The following is a 14,518-nucleotide window of genomic DNA, read 5'->3' on the forward strand; positions in this document are numbered from 1 at the left end:
CCTGACAGCATAGGGGCTTTACCCTCCCCTTCAGTTATCCTTCTCTACGTGAAGTAACGTATTGTACTATGGTTTCGGTATTAAAAATGAGTGATTAAGCAAAGCCGGGTCACTGTAGTTATTTGGTACACACTGGTGAGCCGGTGGCGGGAGGTGCCTTTTGTATGTTTTGCCGCTTCCTGTCCCAACAGGGGTCCAGTGGACATCCTCCATGTGTATGCTGTCAGGATGACTCCAGAAAAGGAATTAACAGGTAAACCTAATTCCTGTCATTTCAGCCAGTCTGGTCTTAGAGCTTCACATCTGCCTCGGAAACTCCACAGATCTTTATTTAGCCACCATTGTTCTAAATGAGGGAAGTGCATTGTTTTGGTTGAAAGATTGTCAATTTAGTCAATCCTTATTAGGGTAAGTTTACATCTTATTTTTTTTTTATGGGAAAAATAGTGCTGCAAGTAGCTGAACTCTTCCTGTTAAAACTGACAACAGACATCTCGACAGATTCCGAAGGTCCCAAATATAAGTCAAGGGAATGAGTCAGAAATGGAAGTGAGCCGAGCCTAATTTTACAGCAATTTAGTGGACAATGCTCAGTACTTTCTGTGACTATTACCAAAGCATACCTGTTGGTATAGTAGTGCATTGCTTATAAGAGCCATTTCCTATTTTCTTGCATAGTAAAGCTCAAAGTTTGAGGTATACTTCAGATAGATATTCCATAGTTATGTTGACTGTATTGTTTTTTTCAGTAATCTGACCTTATATTTGCTTTATTTAGACTCAGATGGGAATCCTAAGGATCAGGAACTGGTTCAGATGTTTCTCATGATGCACCCTTGGTACATTCCATCTGGGGATCTTGCCAAGAAGCTCTTTGCTCTATATCCTTTCAAAGTAATTGATATATTCTATTTTGTTACAATGTGACTGTAAATATAAACCTCAGTTTGGCCTCATACACACGGCTGGGTCATATTCCGACTGCGAGATTCTTGCAGCGGGATGTGACCCGTGCCCCTGCAGTGATATCTTGCTTACCTGTCCAGCGTCTTTTCTCTCTGTTCTGCAATGTGCCGACTGGCACACAGCCGCACATGCGCAGAGCAGGGCTGGCGCATCGGCTTGCACCAAAATAGGACATGCCGCGATTTTGTTACTGCACAGATTTTCCGCAATCAAAATCGCAGCTATCTGCATAGGATTGTGTGCACGCATGCAATCCTATGGTAGCGTGCAACAGTGGAAATTCCACGCGAAATCTCGATGCGGCATTTCTGTCCATCGGCATTGGGCCTATTGGCTCTGTCACTCTGGTTTTTGTTGGCATTGGCCAGTTAAAGGCTGTGTACACCTTTGCACTTTTTTTCTTTTTAATCCATTGATTTGTAAAAATGAAGACGTTTTGTCATTGGTTTTTATTAAATGTTTGGTTTTTGTTTGTATTGTTTTCCATGGCACTGCAGACAGAATTTGCTACGTTTTCAGTTGTCCAGCGTAAACTGACAGCTCCTTCCCCAGCTTGCTCCCCTGCTATGCATTCACTGCCTTTCTACTGAGTTATTACAGAGGGCTGTATGACTGTCGGGGGATGGTAGAGGAAATCAAGAGGCAAACAAGGCTGGCAGGCAACCCCCAGTATACCTCGCCAGCGTCCTCTTCTTGCGCACATGCGCTGTAGAGATGTCGTCGCTATGGCGATAACGCGGCTCCTGTGACCATTCTGCAATGATTGCAGAATGGCCACGAGATGGACAGCTTTCATTGACTTTAATGAAAGCCGGCTGTGCGCAGCACGCACCAAATCACGACATGCTGCCATTCCCCCCCAAGCGGAACATGGCAATCGATTTCTGCTCCTGGGCTGAAAATTGCATATTGTCATAGCATGCTATGGGCTTGATTTGCTGCAGAATCTAGAGGTGGACGCCCGCTCAGGATTCTGTAAAGCAAATCCGCCTGTGTGCAGGCGGCCTAATAGAGCAGAGAATGCCACTATTACAGAGGGCTGTAATCCACTTGGAATGAATTTTTTGCTCTCAACAATGAGGGGGAAAGGACCAGCAGCTACTGAGGATGGGATAGGAGGACAAATCCAGAAATGAGTGGGCATAGGTATGCTATATACAGTCTCTAAAGGATGAGGGTGTTGGGGGCGCGGACAGAGCTTGTGCACATTCATGAAAGAGATGAACTGATCTGTGCTGAAAATGCTCCCCAACCAAAAGCTTAAGGAAATAAAGGGGTTGTCCCGCGAAAGCAAGTGGGGTTCAGCACTTCTGTATGGCCATATTAATGCACTTTGTAATATACATCATGCATTAATTATGAGCCATACCAAAGTTATTCACTTACCTGTTCCGTTGCTAGCGTCCCCGTCGCCATGGTGCCGTCTAATTTCAGCGTCTAATCGCCCGATTAGACGCGCTTGCGCAGTGCGGTCTTCTCCCTGGTGAATGGGGCCGCTCGTGCCGGAGAGCTGGTCCTCGTAGCTCCGCCCCGTCACGTGTGCCGATTCCAGCCAATCAGGAGGCTGGAATCGGCAATGGACCGCACAGAGCCCACGGTGCACCATGGGAGAAGACCCGCGGTGCATCGTGGGTGAAGATCCCGGCGGCCATCTTAGTAAGGTAAGGAAGAAGTCGCCGCAGCGCGGGGATTCGGCTAAGTACTAAACGGTTTTTTTTCTTAACACATGCATTGGGTTTGTCTCGCGCCGAACGGGGGGGCCTATTGAAAAAAAAAAAAAAACGTTTCGGCGCGGGACAACCCCTTTAAGCTCCAGACTTAAAATGTTTCTTAAAGTGGAGCGTATATTAGAAATGCTTTTTTTTCTCCTCCTTTGAGGACAGCTGCACCATCTTGATTTATGAATAACTAGCTAGCCAACTCCCATAGGTTTAGGCAGACATCCTTTTAGGGTATTTATACACTGCATTTGTGTCTTCCTTCAAAGACCTACACTTGAGATATATAGTACCGTGCAAAAGTTTTAGGTAGGTGTGAAAAAAATACTGCAAAGTAAAAATGCTTTAAGAAAATAAAGCATTGATAGTTATTTGATCAATAAGCAAAATGAATGAACAAAACAGAAATCTAAATCAAGTCAATGTTTAATTGTAACCGCTCTTAACCCTTTCCACTGTCTGACCTCTGAAGACATTATGATTTAAGGTTGTACAGCTCCGATGTTGGAAGACATCCATCGGGGTTCTCTTACTGTATATTGCCAGCCTGTCTGCTGTTGGAGCCTATCCAACGTGTCACCTCATGCAGTACTGGCTTTAGCCAGCATATAGCGCTGTTGTATAACGGCAGAAAAAGTGTAAGCCCCCTTGGAAAACCAGGATACAAATTGGATTGGAAAGGGTTAACCTTCAAAGAGGTACCAGTTCTTCTAGGTAAACTTACACACAGTTTTTGAAGGAACTTGGTAGTTTTTTTTTTCCAAACATCCTGGAGCACTAACCACAGATTTTCTGTGGATGTAAGGTTGTTCAAATCTTTCTGTCTTCATGTAATCCTGTATATACTGTGTGATGTTGATCAGGGCTCTGTGCGGCTATATCATCATTTCCAGTATATTGTTATTTACCCTGAACTTCATTGTTAAATACATTGGCTGGACGTTCAGGGTTATTGTCCCGGTGCAGAATAAATTCAGAGTCAATAAAACTCCTATTTTTGCAAAAAATCTTTTTTTTTTTTTTTTAGCAGCAGCATTTTTTTCTCTTGCCTACAACTTTTACACACTACTGTACGTTTTGACAAAGGCCACTATCAGCTGCCTTATAGCAGCAGCTCTCACCCCTTAGGGTCCAAATGTAAAAAGAAAAACGCATAGTATACATTTTCTGTGGTGATGCTTTGCATATAAAAGCACAGTCTGCTTTTTATCTCTTTAGGCCGACTTCACACTGGCGAGAAAATCGCATAATATTTGTGCGTTGACACACAAGTATGAATCCTATTCTTTTGAATGGAGTCATACATACAAGCGATGTTTTCCTGCATGGCACCGCAATGCTATACAGGAAGCAAATCGTGGCATGTTCTATCTTCGTGTTCTTGCATCGCACCGCACCACCCATTGTTTTCAATGGAGGCAGCATCGCATCATGATTTTAACATGAAAACGCCTTGAATCCTATGGGAATTTACATGGATGGGCAGTAGATATGGTGGTGGGATTCATGGGGCACAGTGCTTTCATGCTGGTGATTAAAATCGTGCAATGTGAGAGTGAGAATGCAGAATTGTGAAACCAATGATTTTCAATAGTTTCCTTCACATTTGCGATGTTTTCACTCGTGATGTGGGGTGAAAAAAAATTGCGGCATGTCCTATCTTTCTGCGATTTCACCTTTTTTTTAATGTCATGTTTTTCTATGGAGCCTCCTTTTTATCGCATCGCAAAGCACGAACTTGCAATTTTCGTGCGAGGCGTTTTGAGCATTAAAAAGTCCTATTGACTTTCGCAGCAAAATCACACAAGAAAATGGCAAATGACAGCAATGTTTTTGTGAGGAAAATCAGTGCTGACTAGAGATGAGCGAACACCAAAATGTTCGGGTGTTCGTTATTCGGAACGAACTTCCCGCGATGCTCGAGGGTTCGTTTCGAACAACGAACCCCATTGAAGTAAATGGGCGACCAGAGCATTTTTGTATTTCGCCGATGCTCGCTAAGGTTTTCATGTGTGAAAATCTGGGCAATTCAAGAAAGTGATGGGAATTACACAGAAACGGATAGGGCAGGCGAGGGGCTACATGTTAGGCTGCATCTCAAGTTCACAGGTCCCACTATTAAGCCACAATACCGGCAAGAGTGCCCCCCCCCCTCCCAACAACTTTTACTTCTGAAAAGCCCTCATTAGCATGGCATACCTTTGCTAAGCACCACACTACCTCCAACAAAGCACAATCACTGCCTGCATGACACTCCACTGACACTTCTCCTGGGTTACATGCTGCCCAACCGCACCCCCTCCCCCCCACAGCGCACACCAAAGTGTCCCTGGGCAGCCTTCAGCTGCCCTCATGCCACACCACGCTCATGTCTATTTAGAATTGCATCTGCCATGACGAGGGACCGCAGGCACACACTGCAGAGGTTGGCACGGCTAGGCAGCGACCCTCTTTAAAAGTGGCGGAGCGATAGCCCACAATGCTGTACAGAAGCAATGAGAAATAGAATCCTGTGCCACCGCCATCAGGAGCTGCACACGTGGGCATAGCAATGGGGAACCTATGTGCCACACACTATTCATTCTGTCAAGGTGTCTGCATGCCCCAGTCAGACCGGGCTTTTTAATTCATAGACACAGGCAGGTACAACTCCCTATTGTGAAGTCCCTGTCGACCCACAGCATGGGTGGCTCCCTGGAACCCACCGACGGTACACAGAAATATCCCATTGCATTGCCCAACACAGCTGAGGTAGTAATGTCGTGCTTAATGCAGGTGGGCTTCGGCCCACACTGCATGCCCCAGTCTGACTGGGGTTCTTTATAAGTGTACAGATGCAGTAAAAACTCCGTGTGCACCTACAGCATGGGTGGGTGCCAGGAAGCCACCGGCGGTACATAGAAATATCCCATTGCATTGCCCAACACAGCTGAGGTAGTAATGTTGTGCTTAACCCTTTCCAATCCAATTTGTATATGGTTTTCCTAGGGGGCTTACTCTTTTTCTGCCGTTATACAACGGCGCTACATGCTGGCTAAAGCCAGTACTGCATGAGCTGACACGTAGGATAGGCTCCGACAGCAGAGAGGCTGGCAATATACAGTAAGAGAACCCCGACGGACGTCTACCAACAACGGAGCTGTACAGCCTTAAACCCTAATGTCTTCACAGGTCACACAGTGGACTGGAAAGGGTTAATGCAGGTGGGTTTCGGCCCACACTGCATGCCCCAGTCAGACTGGGTTTCTTTATAAGTGGAAACAGATGCATTTATAATTCCCTGTGGACCCACAGCATGGGTGGGTGCCAGGAAGCCACCGGCGGTGCATAGAAATATCCCATTGCATTGCCCAACACAGCTGAGGTAGTAATGTCGTGCGTAATACAGGTGGGCTTCGGCCCACACTGCATGCCCCAGTCTGACCGGGGTTCTTTACAAGTGGACACGTAGGTTAAACTCCCTGTGGACCCACTGCCTGGGTGGGTGCCAGGAAGCCACCGGCGGTACATAGAAATATCCCATTGCATTGCCCAACACAGCTGAGGTAGTAATGTCGTGCATAATACAGGTGGGCTTCGGCCCACACTGCATGCCCCAGTCAGACTGGGGTTCTTTAGAAGTGGACACATGTATTAAAAACTCCGTGTGCACCTACAGCATGGGTGGCTCCCTGGAACCCACCGGCGGTACATAAAAATATCCCATTGCATTGCCCAACACAGCTGAGGTAACGTCAGCTGTAATGCAGGTGGGCTAAAAATTAATTTGATTACACTGTAGGCGAGGGCCCACAAAAATTGCTGTATCAACAGTACTAATGTACATCCCAAAAATTGGCCATGGCCAGCCAAGAGGGCAGGTGAAACCCATTAACCGCTTTGGTTAATGTGGCTTAAGTGGTAACTAGGCCTGGAGGCAGCCCAGTGTAACGAAAAATTGGTTCAAGTTAAAGTTCCAACGCTTTTAAGCGCATTGAAACTTATAAAAATTGTTTAGAAAAATTATTTGAGTGAGCCTTGTGGCCCTAAGAAAAATTGCCCGTTCAGCGTGATTACGTGAGGTTTCAGGAGGAGGAGCAGGAGGAGGAGGAGGAATATTAGACACAGATTGATGAAGCAGAAATGTCCCCGTTTTGGATGGTGAGAGAGAACGTAGCTTCCATCCGCGGGTGCAGCCTACGTATTGCTTACGTATCGTTGCTGTCCGCTGGTGGAGAACAGAAGTCTGGCGAAATCCAGCCTTTGTTCATCTTGATGAGTGTTAGCCTGTCGGCACTGTCGGTTGACAAGCGGCTACGCTTATCTGTGATGATTCCCCCAGCCGCACTAAACACCCTCTCCGACAAGACGCTAGCCGCAGGACAAGCAAGCACCTCCAGGGCATACAGCGCTAGTTCAGGCCACGTGTCCAGCTTCGACACCCAGTAGTTGTAGGGGGCAGAGGCGTCACCAAGGATGGTCGTGCGATCCGCTTCGTACTCCCTCACCATCCTTTTACAGTGCTCCCGCCGACTCAGCCGTGACTGGGGAGCGGTGACAGTCTTGGCGGGGAGCCATAAAGCTGGCCAGGCCCTTAAAGACTGTTGCACTGCCTGGGATGTACATGCTGCTCGATCTACGCACATCCCCTGCTACCTTGCCCTCGGTACTGCGCCTTCTGCCACTAGCGCTGTCGGCTGGGAATTTTACCATCAGCTTGTCCGCAAGGGTCCTGTGGTATAGCAACACTCTCGAACCCCTTTCCTCTTCGGGAATCAGAGTGGGCAGGTTCTCCTTATACCGTGGATCGAGCAGTGTGTACACCCAGTAATCCGTCGTGGCCAGAATGCGTGCAACGCGAGGGTCACGAGAAAGGCATCCTAACATGAAGTCAGCCATGTGTGCCAGGGTACCTGTACGCAACACATGGCTGTCCTCACTAGGAAGATCACTTTCAGGATCCTCCTCCTCCTCCTCCTCCTCCTCCTCAGGCCATACACGCTGAAAGGATGACAGGCAATCAGCCGGTGTACCGTCAGCAGCGGCCCAAGCTGTCTCTTCCCCCTCCTCCTCATCCTCCTCATGCTCCTCCTCCTCCTCCTGTACGCGCTGAGAAATAGACAGGAGGGTGCCCTGACTATCCAGCGGCATACTGTCTTCCCCCGCCCCCGTTTCCGAGCGCAAAGCAGCTGCCTTTATTGTTTGCAGGGAATTTCTCAAGATGCATAGCAGAGGAATGGTGACGCTAATGATTGTAGCATCGCCGCTCACCACCTGGGTAGACTCCTCAAAATTACCAAGGACATGGCAGATGTCTGCCAACCAGGCCCACTCTTCTGAAAGGAATTGAGGAGGCTGACTCCCACTGCGCCGCCCATGTTGGAGTTGGTATTCGACTATAGCTCTACGTTGTTCATAGAGCCTGGCCAACATGTGGAGCGTAGAGTTCCACCGTGTGGGCACGTCGCACAGCAGTCGGTGCACTGGCAGCTTAAAGTGATGTTGCAGGGTGCGCAGGGTGGCAGCGTCCGTGTGGGACTTGCGAAAATGTGCACAGAGCCGGCGCGCCTTTACGAGCAGGTCTGACGAGCGTGGGTAGCTTTTCAGAAAGCGCTGAACCACCAAATTAAAGACGTGGGCCAGGCATGGCACGTGCGTGAGGCTGCCGAGCTGCAGAGCCGCCACCAGGTTACGGCCGTTGTCACACACGACCATGCCCGGTTGGAGGCTCAGCGGCGCAAGCCAGCGGTCGGTCTGCTGTGTCAGACCCTGCAGCAGTTCGTGGGCCGTGTGCCTCTTATCGCCTAAGCTGAGTAGTTTCAGCACGGCCTGCTGACGCTTGCCCACCGCTGTGCTGCCACACCGCGCGACACCGACTGCTGGCGACATGCTGCTGCTAACACATCTTGATTGCGAGACAGAGGAGGAGGAGAAGGAGGAGGGTGCTTTAGTGGAGGAAGCATACACCTCCGCAGATACCACCACCGAGCTGGGGCCCGCAATTCTGGGGGTGGGTAGGACGTGAGCGGTCCCAGGCTCTGACTCTGTCCCAGCCTCCACTAAATTCACCCAATGTGCCGTCAGGGAGATGTAGTGGCCCTGCCCGCCTGTGCTTGTCCACGTGTCCGTAGTTAAGTGGACCGTGGCAGTAACCGCGTTGGTGAGGGCGCGTACAATGTTGCGGGAGACGTGGTCGTGCAGGGCTGGGACGGCACATCGGGAAAAGTAGTGGCGACTGGGAACTGAGTAGCGCGGGGCCGCCGCCTCCATGATACTTTTGAAGGACTCCGTTTCCACAACCCAATACGGCAGCATCTCAAGGCTGATGAATTTTGCTATGCGGACGGTTAACGTTTGAGCGTGCGGGTGCGTGGCGGCGTACTTGCGCTTGCGCTCCAACAGTTGCGCAAGCGACGGCTGGACGGTGCGCTGAACTACACTGCTGGATGGGGCCGAGGACAGCGGAGGTGAGGGTGTGGGTGCAGGCCAGGAGACGGTAGTGCCTGTGTCCTGAGAGGGGGGTTGCATCTCAGTGGCAGGTTGGGGCACAGGGGGAGAGGCAGGGGTGCAAACCGGAGGCGCTGAACGGCCTTCGTCCCACCTTGTGGGGTGCTTGGCCATCATATGTCTGCGCATGGTGGTGGTGGTGAGGCTGTTGGTGTTGGCTCCCCGGCTGAGCTTTGCGCGACAAAGGTTGCACACCACTGTTCGTCGGTCGTCAGGCGTCTCTGTGAAAAACTGCCAGACCTTAGAGCACCTCAGCCTCTGCAGGGTGGCATGGCGCGAGGGGGCGCTTTGGGAAACACTTGGTGGATTATTCGGTCTGGCCCTGCCTCTACCCCTGGCCACCGCACTGCCTCTTGCAACCTGCCCTGCTGATGCCCTTGACTCCCCCTCTGAAGACCTGTCCTTCTGAGTAAGCGTTGCACACCAGGTGGGGTCAGTCACCTCATCGTCCTGCTGCTCTTCCTCCGAATCCTCTGTGCGCTGCTCCCTCGGACTTACTGCCCTTACTACTACCTCACTGCAAGACAACTGTGTCTGATCGTCATCGTCCTCCTCACCCACAGAAAGTTGTTGAGACAGTTGGCGGAAGTCCCCAGCCTCTTCCCCCGAACCCCGGGAACTTTCGAATGGTTGGGCATCAGTGACGATAAACTCCTCTGGTGGGAGAGGAACCGCTGCTGCCCAATCTAAGCAGGGGCCCGAGAACAGTTCCTGGGAGTGCTCCCGCTCCTGAGCAGGTGTTATTGTAGTGGAGTGAGGAGGCTGGGAGGAAGGAGGAGCAGCAGACAGAGGATTCGGATTGGCAGCAGTGGACGGCGCAGAACTGCGGGTAGACGATAGGTTGCTCGAAGCACTTTCTGCCATCCAGGACAGGACCTGCTCACACTGCTCATTTTCTAATAACCGTCTCCCGCGTGGACCCATTAATTGGGCGATGAATGTGGGGACGCCAGAAACGTGCCTCTCTCCTAATCGCGCAGCAGTCGGCTGCGACACACCTGGATCAGGAGCTTGGCCTGTGCCCACACCCTGACTTGGCCCTCCGCGTCCTCGGCCGCGTCCACGTCCTCTAGGCCTACCCCTACCCCTCAGCATGCTGTATTACCAGTGATTTGATTTCACAGGCAGGAAATAAATTGGCGCAAGACTGCAGGCCAAATATAATTTTTTCCCTTTTTTGAAAACGAAAGGCCCCACTGCCTCTAGTGAATGAATAATCTAAGTTTAATAACTGTGCTGTTTTCCTGCTAATGTGTCACAGAACGTGAGGGTAGCAGAGTTATTAACTGTGGCAGAGCAGGTATTTTTTTTCCCAATTAAGGAAAGCAAATGGCGAAGCCAGGAGTAAAACGTAGCTGGGTGCGTATGATTTTTAAAGGTGTCACACGCAGCCGACACGTGTCCACCGCCCTTAGGACGGACAGAGGCCGGACAAATAGAATTATTTTCCGTTTTTTGGCACCAAAAGGCAGCACTGCGTATATTCTATGAACATGAGAAGTTTAATAACTGTGCTGTGTCCCTGCTAATGTGTCACAGAACGTGAGGGTAGCAGAGTTATTAACTGTGGCAGAGCAGGTATTTTTTTTCCCAATTAAGGAAAGCAAATGGCGAAGCCAGGAGTAAAACGTAGCTGGGTGCGTATGATTTTTAAAGGTGTCACACGCAGCCGACACGTGTCCACCGCCCTTAGGACGGACAGAGGCCGGACAAATAGAATTATTTTCACTTGTTTTACAAGCAAAAGGCAGCACTGCATATATTCAATGAATAATAACTGTGTTGTGGCCCTGCCTATACAATTCTTTCCCTGCAGTATCAATGGAGGGTGCAATGCTCTGCAGAAGCGATTTTGAGAAGCAAAAAAAAATGCAGCACAGCTAACAGCAGCCTGGACAGTACTGCACACGGATAAATATGGCCCTAGAAAGGACCGTTGAGGTTCTTGAAGGCTACACTCACTCCTAACACTCTCCCTGCCTATGCAGCACTTCTGTCCCTAATGCCAGGTGCAACGGTCTGCAGAGGCGATTTTGAGAATAAAAAAATTGCCACTGCTAACAGCAGCCAACACACAGCTATCAGTGGCCCTAATAAGGACCTTTGGGGGGTCTTGAAGCCTACACTAACTACCAATTCTTTCCCTACAGCAGCTCCGGTACAAACAGCACTGTCCCTCATCTAAATCACACGGCATCTGAGGCGAACCGCGGGAGGGGCCGACTTTTATGTTCGGGTGACACCTGATCTTCCCAGCCACTCACAGCAGGGGGGTGGTATAGGGCTTGAACGTCACAGGGGGAAGTTGTAATGCCTTCCCTGTCTTTCAATTGGCCAGAAAAGCGCGCTAACGTCTCAGGGAAGGAAGTGAAAATAACCAGAACACCGCATGGTGTTCGTTACGAATAACGAACATCCCGAACACCCTAATATTCGCACGAATATCAAGCTCGGAAGAACACGTTCGCTCATCTCTAGTGCTGACGCTCAAATTGCAGTAAATTCGCGATTTTGCCGCGATTTTTTTCTCGGTGATATTGTGATCGCCAGTGTGAATGAGCCCTTACAGTTAGGAAAACGGTATGCCAACACATACCAGCCTATAATTTTCAAGCCTATGCTATAAATGTAGTGCATAAATCCAATGTGCACTTAGCCTTACATATGAAAAATTTAAAAGCTTGATGTTAAAATGTGCTGTGCGTGATTTACGAACTTCAGCAGCTCGCTGAGGAAACATGTTCACTAGAGATGAGCGAACGTGCTCGGCCACGCCCCTTTTTCGCCCGAATACCGCGATTTCCGAGTACTTCCGTACTCGGGCGAAAAAATTCGGGGGGCGCCGTGGCGGCACGGGGGGTAGCAGTGGGGAGTGGGGGGGGAGAGGGAGAGAGAGAGGGCTCCCCCCTGTTCCCCGCTGCTACCCCCCGCACCGCCACGCCTCTCCCTGCTCCCCGGCGCCCCCCCGAATCTTTTCACCCGAGTACTGAAGTACTCGAAAATGGCGGTACTCGGGTGCGTAAGTACTCGAAACGAGTACGTTCGCTCATCTCTAATGTTCACTCGTAGCTTTCACATATTTGCTGCATGAGATATACAAACTTTAGCTGGTGGCTGAGGTGACATTGTGGCTTGTTGCTGTGTCATGTAAGCAACATTAGCTTCACTGCGGCGTTGAACCCTCTGTGGTGACATGTTTGCATGACAGCGATGGTTTCTTTCAACACTGGACAACAGTTGACTGTTAGATGAAGGCTGGATTGGTGTTGGCGGCACTTGAAATGACATATCACATTCATGAGACTGTAAAGATGGTGGGGAAGGACTATGCTTCAATGTTGTTGGTCAATATGCACCGCCAGCTATGTATGTGGACATTTGTGAGGTGTCATTGATTGGAGTCTCCACACAGGTGTCCAGCTGTCTTGCAGCATACAAACTGCCAGACTGAGTACTGCTGTATCCATAGCAACTGAGGCCATGGGGATTTGTTGCAGATATAGTCCACCCATAATCCCTCATTTGGTGCACAGGGATGAAGGACCTGTGGTGACATCACGTTCATGTGAACAGGATGGAGCTCAGAGCCCCAGTGATGGATTATATGATGGTGACATCACATGTAACTCACTCGGTCACTCACAGGCAGGTAGTTAGTATTTTGATCGTAGTTTTAATTGTTCTGTCATCACATATGATACTCTACAATCTATACCTATAGTCACTTTCAGTCTCTGAGCCTTAAGGCCCATTTTCATGCAATGAATTTCGCTCAAAATTTGCTCAAACGAAAGTGCACGATAGTAGTTACGTAAACACGATGCCATCGTGCGCTTTTCATTAGTTGCTCAGTTTCAGCCTGCATAAAAATTATCGCTGGTTTGCTCACTCCTCGTTACGTCTAAACGCTTCACACTCAGTGTTGTACATAGACTGTGAAGCCCTGAACGAGAAGTGAACAATTCTCATCGATGATCCGCCTGTCTAAAGACTCGTGAACGAAGTAGCGGTGACGTCACTCGCTCGTTCAAACGAGAATCGTCCCATGTAAAAGGGGCATTAGTGTACAGACCCTAAATGAAAAGGGAAAATAATCCTAACCTCTAATAATGAAGTATTGTAATTTAACTCGAGTTCTCTTGGAAAAAAAAACAAAGTACTAATGTGACAATTTCAGCTCTACTACATCTAAGTGTTGATCCAGAGGAAGGCAAATGAGATATGCTTTAGAGAGCCATCCATCTGTTTTGCCTCAAAGGAAAGAAGTATTGTGTTCTGACTCTACAACTGCCAGCCCGGTCCCCTGGATCTGTCACTCGCATCGTGTAAGTCTTATATCTATTGATATTTTTCCTTCCTACAAAGACATCTAATTCTATTTCATCTGTTTCCTTATATATTTATGTGGTGCTATCTATATTTTATAGTAAAATTGTGTTTAATTAAGTTGCACTAAGGAAATACAACTTGTACAATATTTCAAGTGTTAGATTTCACACATTTCTCCTTTCGTACGAGTGCTCCCGTGAAAAATATATTTTCCTTGACCATTTTCTACTTCAGAGGCTGGCGATAATGCAGAACGAGAGCGAATCTGTCACCTTGTCAGGTAGCGCCATATTTTTACGCTATTAGCAATAATTAAATCTGTTGCTCATTGTATTATAACCTCACCCATTCACGTAACGCACTATTAATCTATTGTATCTACAGGTTCTGGATAGCGGAGTACCCAGCTGAGTTTGACTTAAATCCGGAACTAGGAGAGCAGATACGAGACTTGAAGAGGGCACTGGAAAACAAAGGAAACCGCAGGGAGAGCAGCCTCATAGACATTGAGAGTGTGTACGTAATGGTTGTCTTGAGCTCTAGAAACGTGTGGAGTTAAAGTGTAAAAATCACACTTGTAACGGTTGCTACAACATATACAAATGCTTCATACCACATGTCGAAAACCCCCTCACCGGCTGAGTGCCAAGATGTTTCTGCTAAAGTGGAAAGGTCATTCTTACTGCCTGTTGTGAAAATAACTGGGCTCTGGATTAAGAAAATGAGCTCTTGTCATTTGAGAGTATTCTTAAAAATGGATAGGAGAGGGCATGCTGGAGCTAAAAACATGGGTTTTGTACAATAATCGTTTGGCACAGCAGTCATGTTTTGTTTTTTTTCCCCCCAAAACAATGTGAAGCACAATCAATTGGAAAGGGTACTTTATACAATACTGTGCAAAAGATTTAGGCAGGTGTGGGAAAAAATGCTCTCAAGTAAGCATTTTTAAATAAAAAAAAAATAAATGCCTCCAATTTTACTCCAATTTTTTTTTTCTGCAGCAGGACAATGACTCCAAA

The 14,518-nt window shown here is 48.5% G+C and overlaps 1 protein-coding gene across 3 annotated transcripts in view; it reads left to right on the forward strand.

Moving 5' to 3' along the window:
- Positions 1 to 14,518, forward strand: part of RASGRP2 (RAS guanyl releasing protein 2) — a 195,291-nt gene that overhangs the window by 94,441 nt on the left and 86,332 nt on the right. For 2 of the 3 annotated variants that reach the window (XM_066582605.1, XM_066582606.1), the window contains exons 3-5: positions 779 to 881; positions 13,729 to 13,779; positions 13,884 to 14,015. The exons of the other annotated variant lie outside the window; for it this stretch is intronic. In XM_066582605.1, coding sequence (XP_066438702.1) covers positions 779 to 881; positions 13,729 to 13,779; positions 13,884 to 14,015 — 286 coding nt within the window. The remainder of the gene's footprint in view (positions 1 to 778; positions 882 to 13,728; positions 13,780 to 13,883; positions 14,016 to 14,518) is intronic. 3 annotated transcript variants of the gene reach the window in all.

The sequence above is a fragment of the Eleutherodactylus coqui genome, chromosome 11 (genome assembly GCF_035609145.1).
Source record: "Eleutherodactylus coqui strain aEleCoq1 chromosome 11, aEleCoq1.hap1, whole genome shotgun sequence".
Lineage (NCBI taxonomy): Eukaryota > Metazoa > Chordata > Amphibia > Anura > Eleutherodactylidae > Eleutherodactylus > Eleutherodactylus coqui.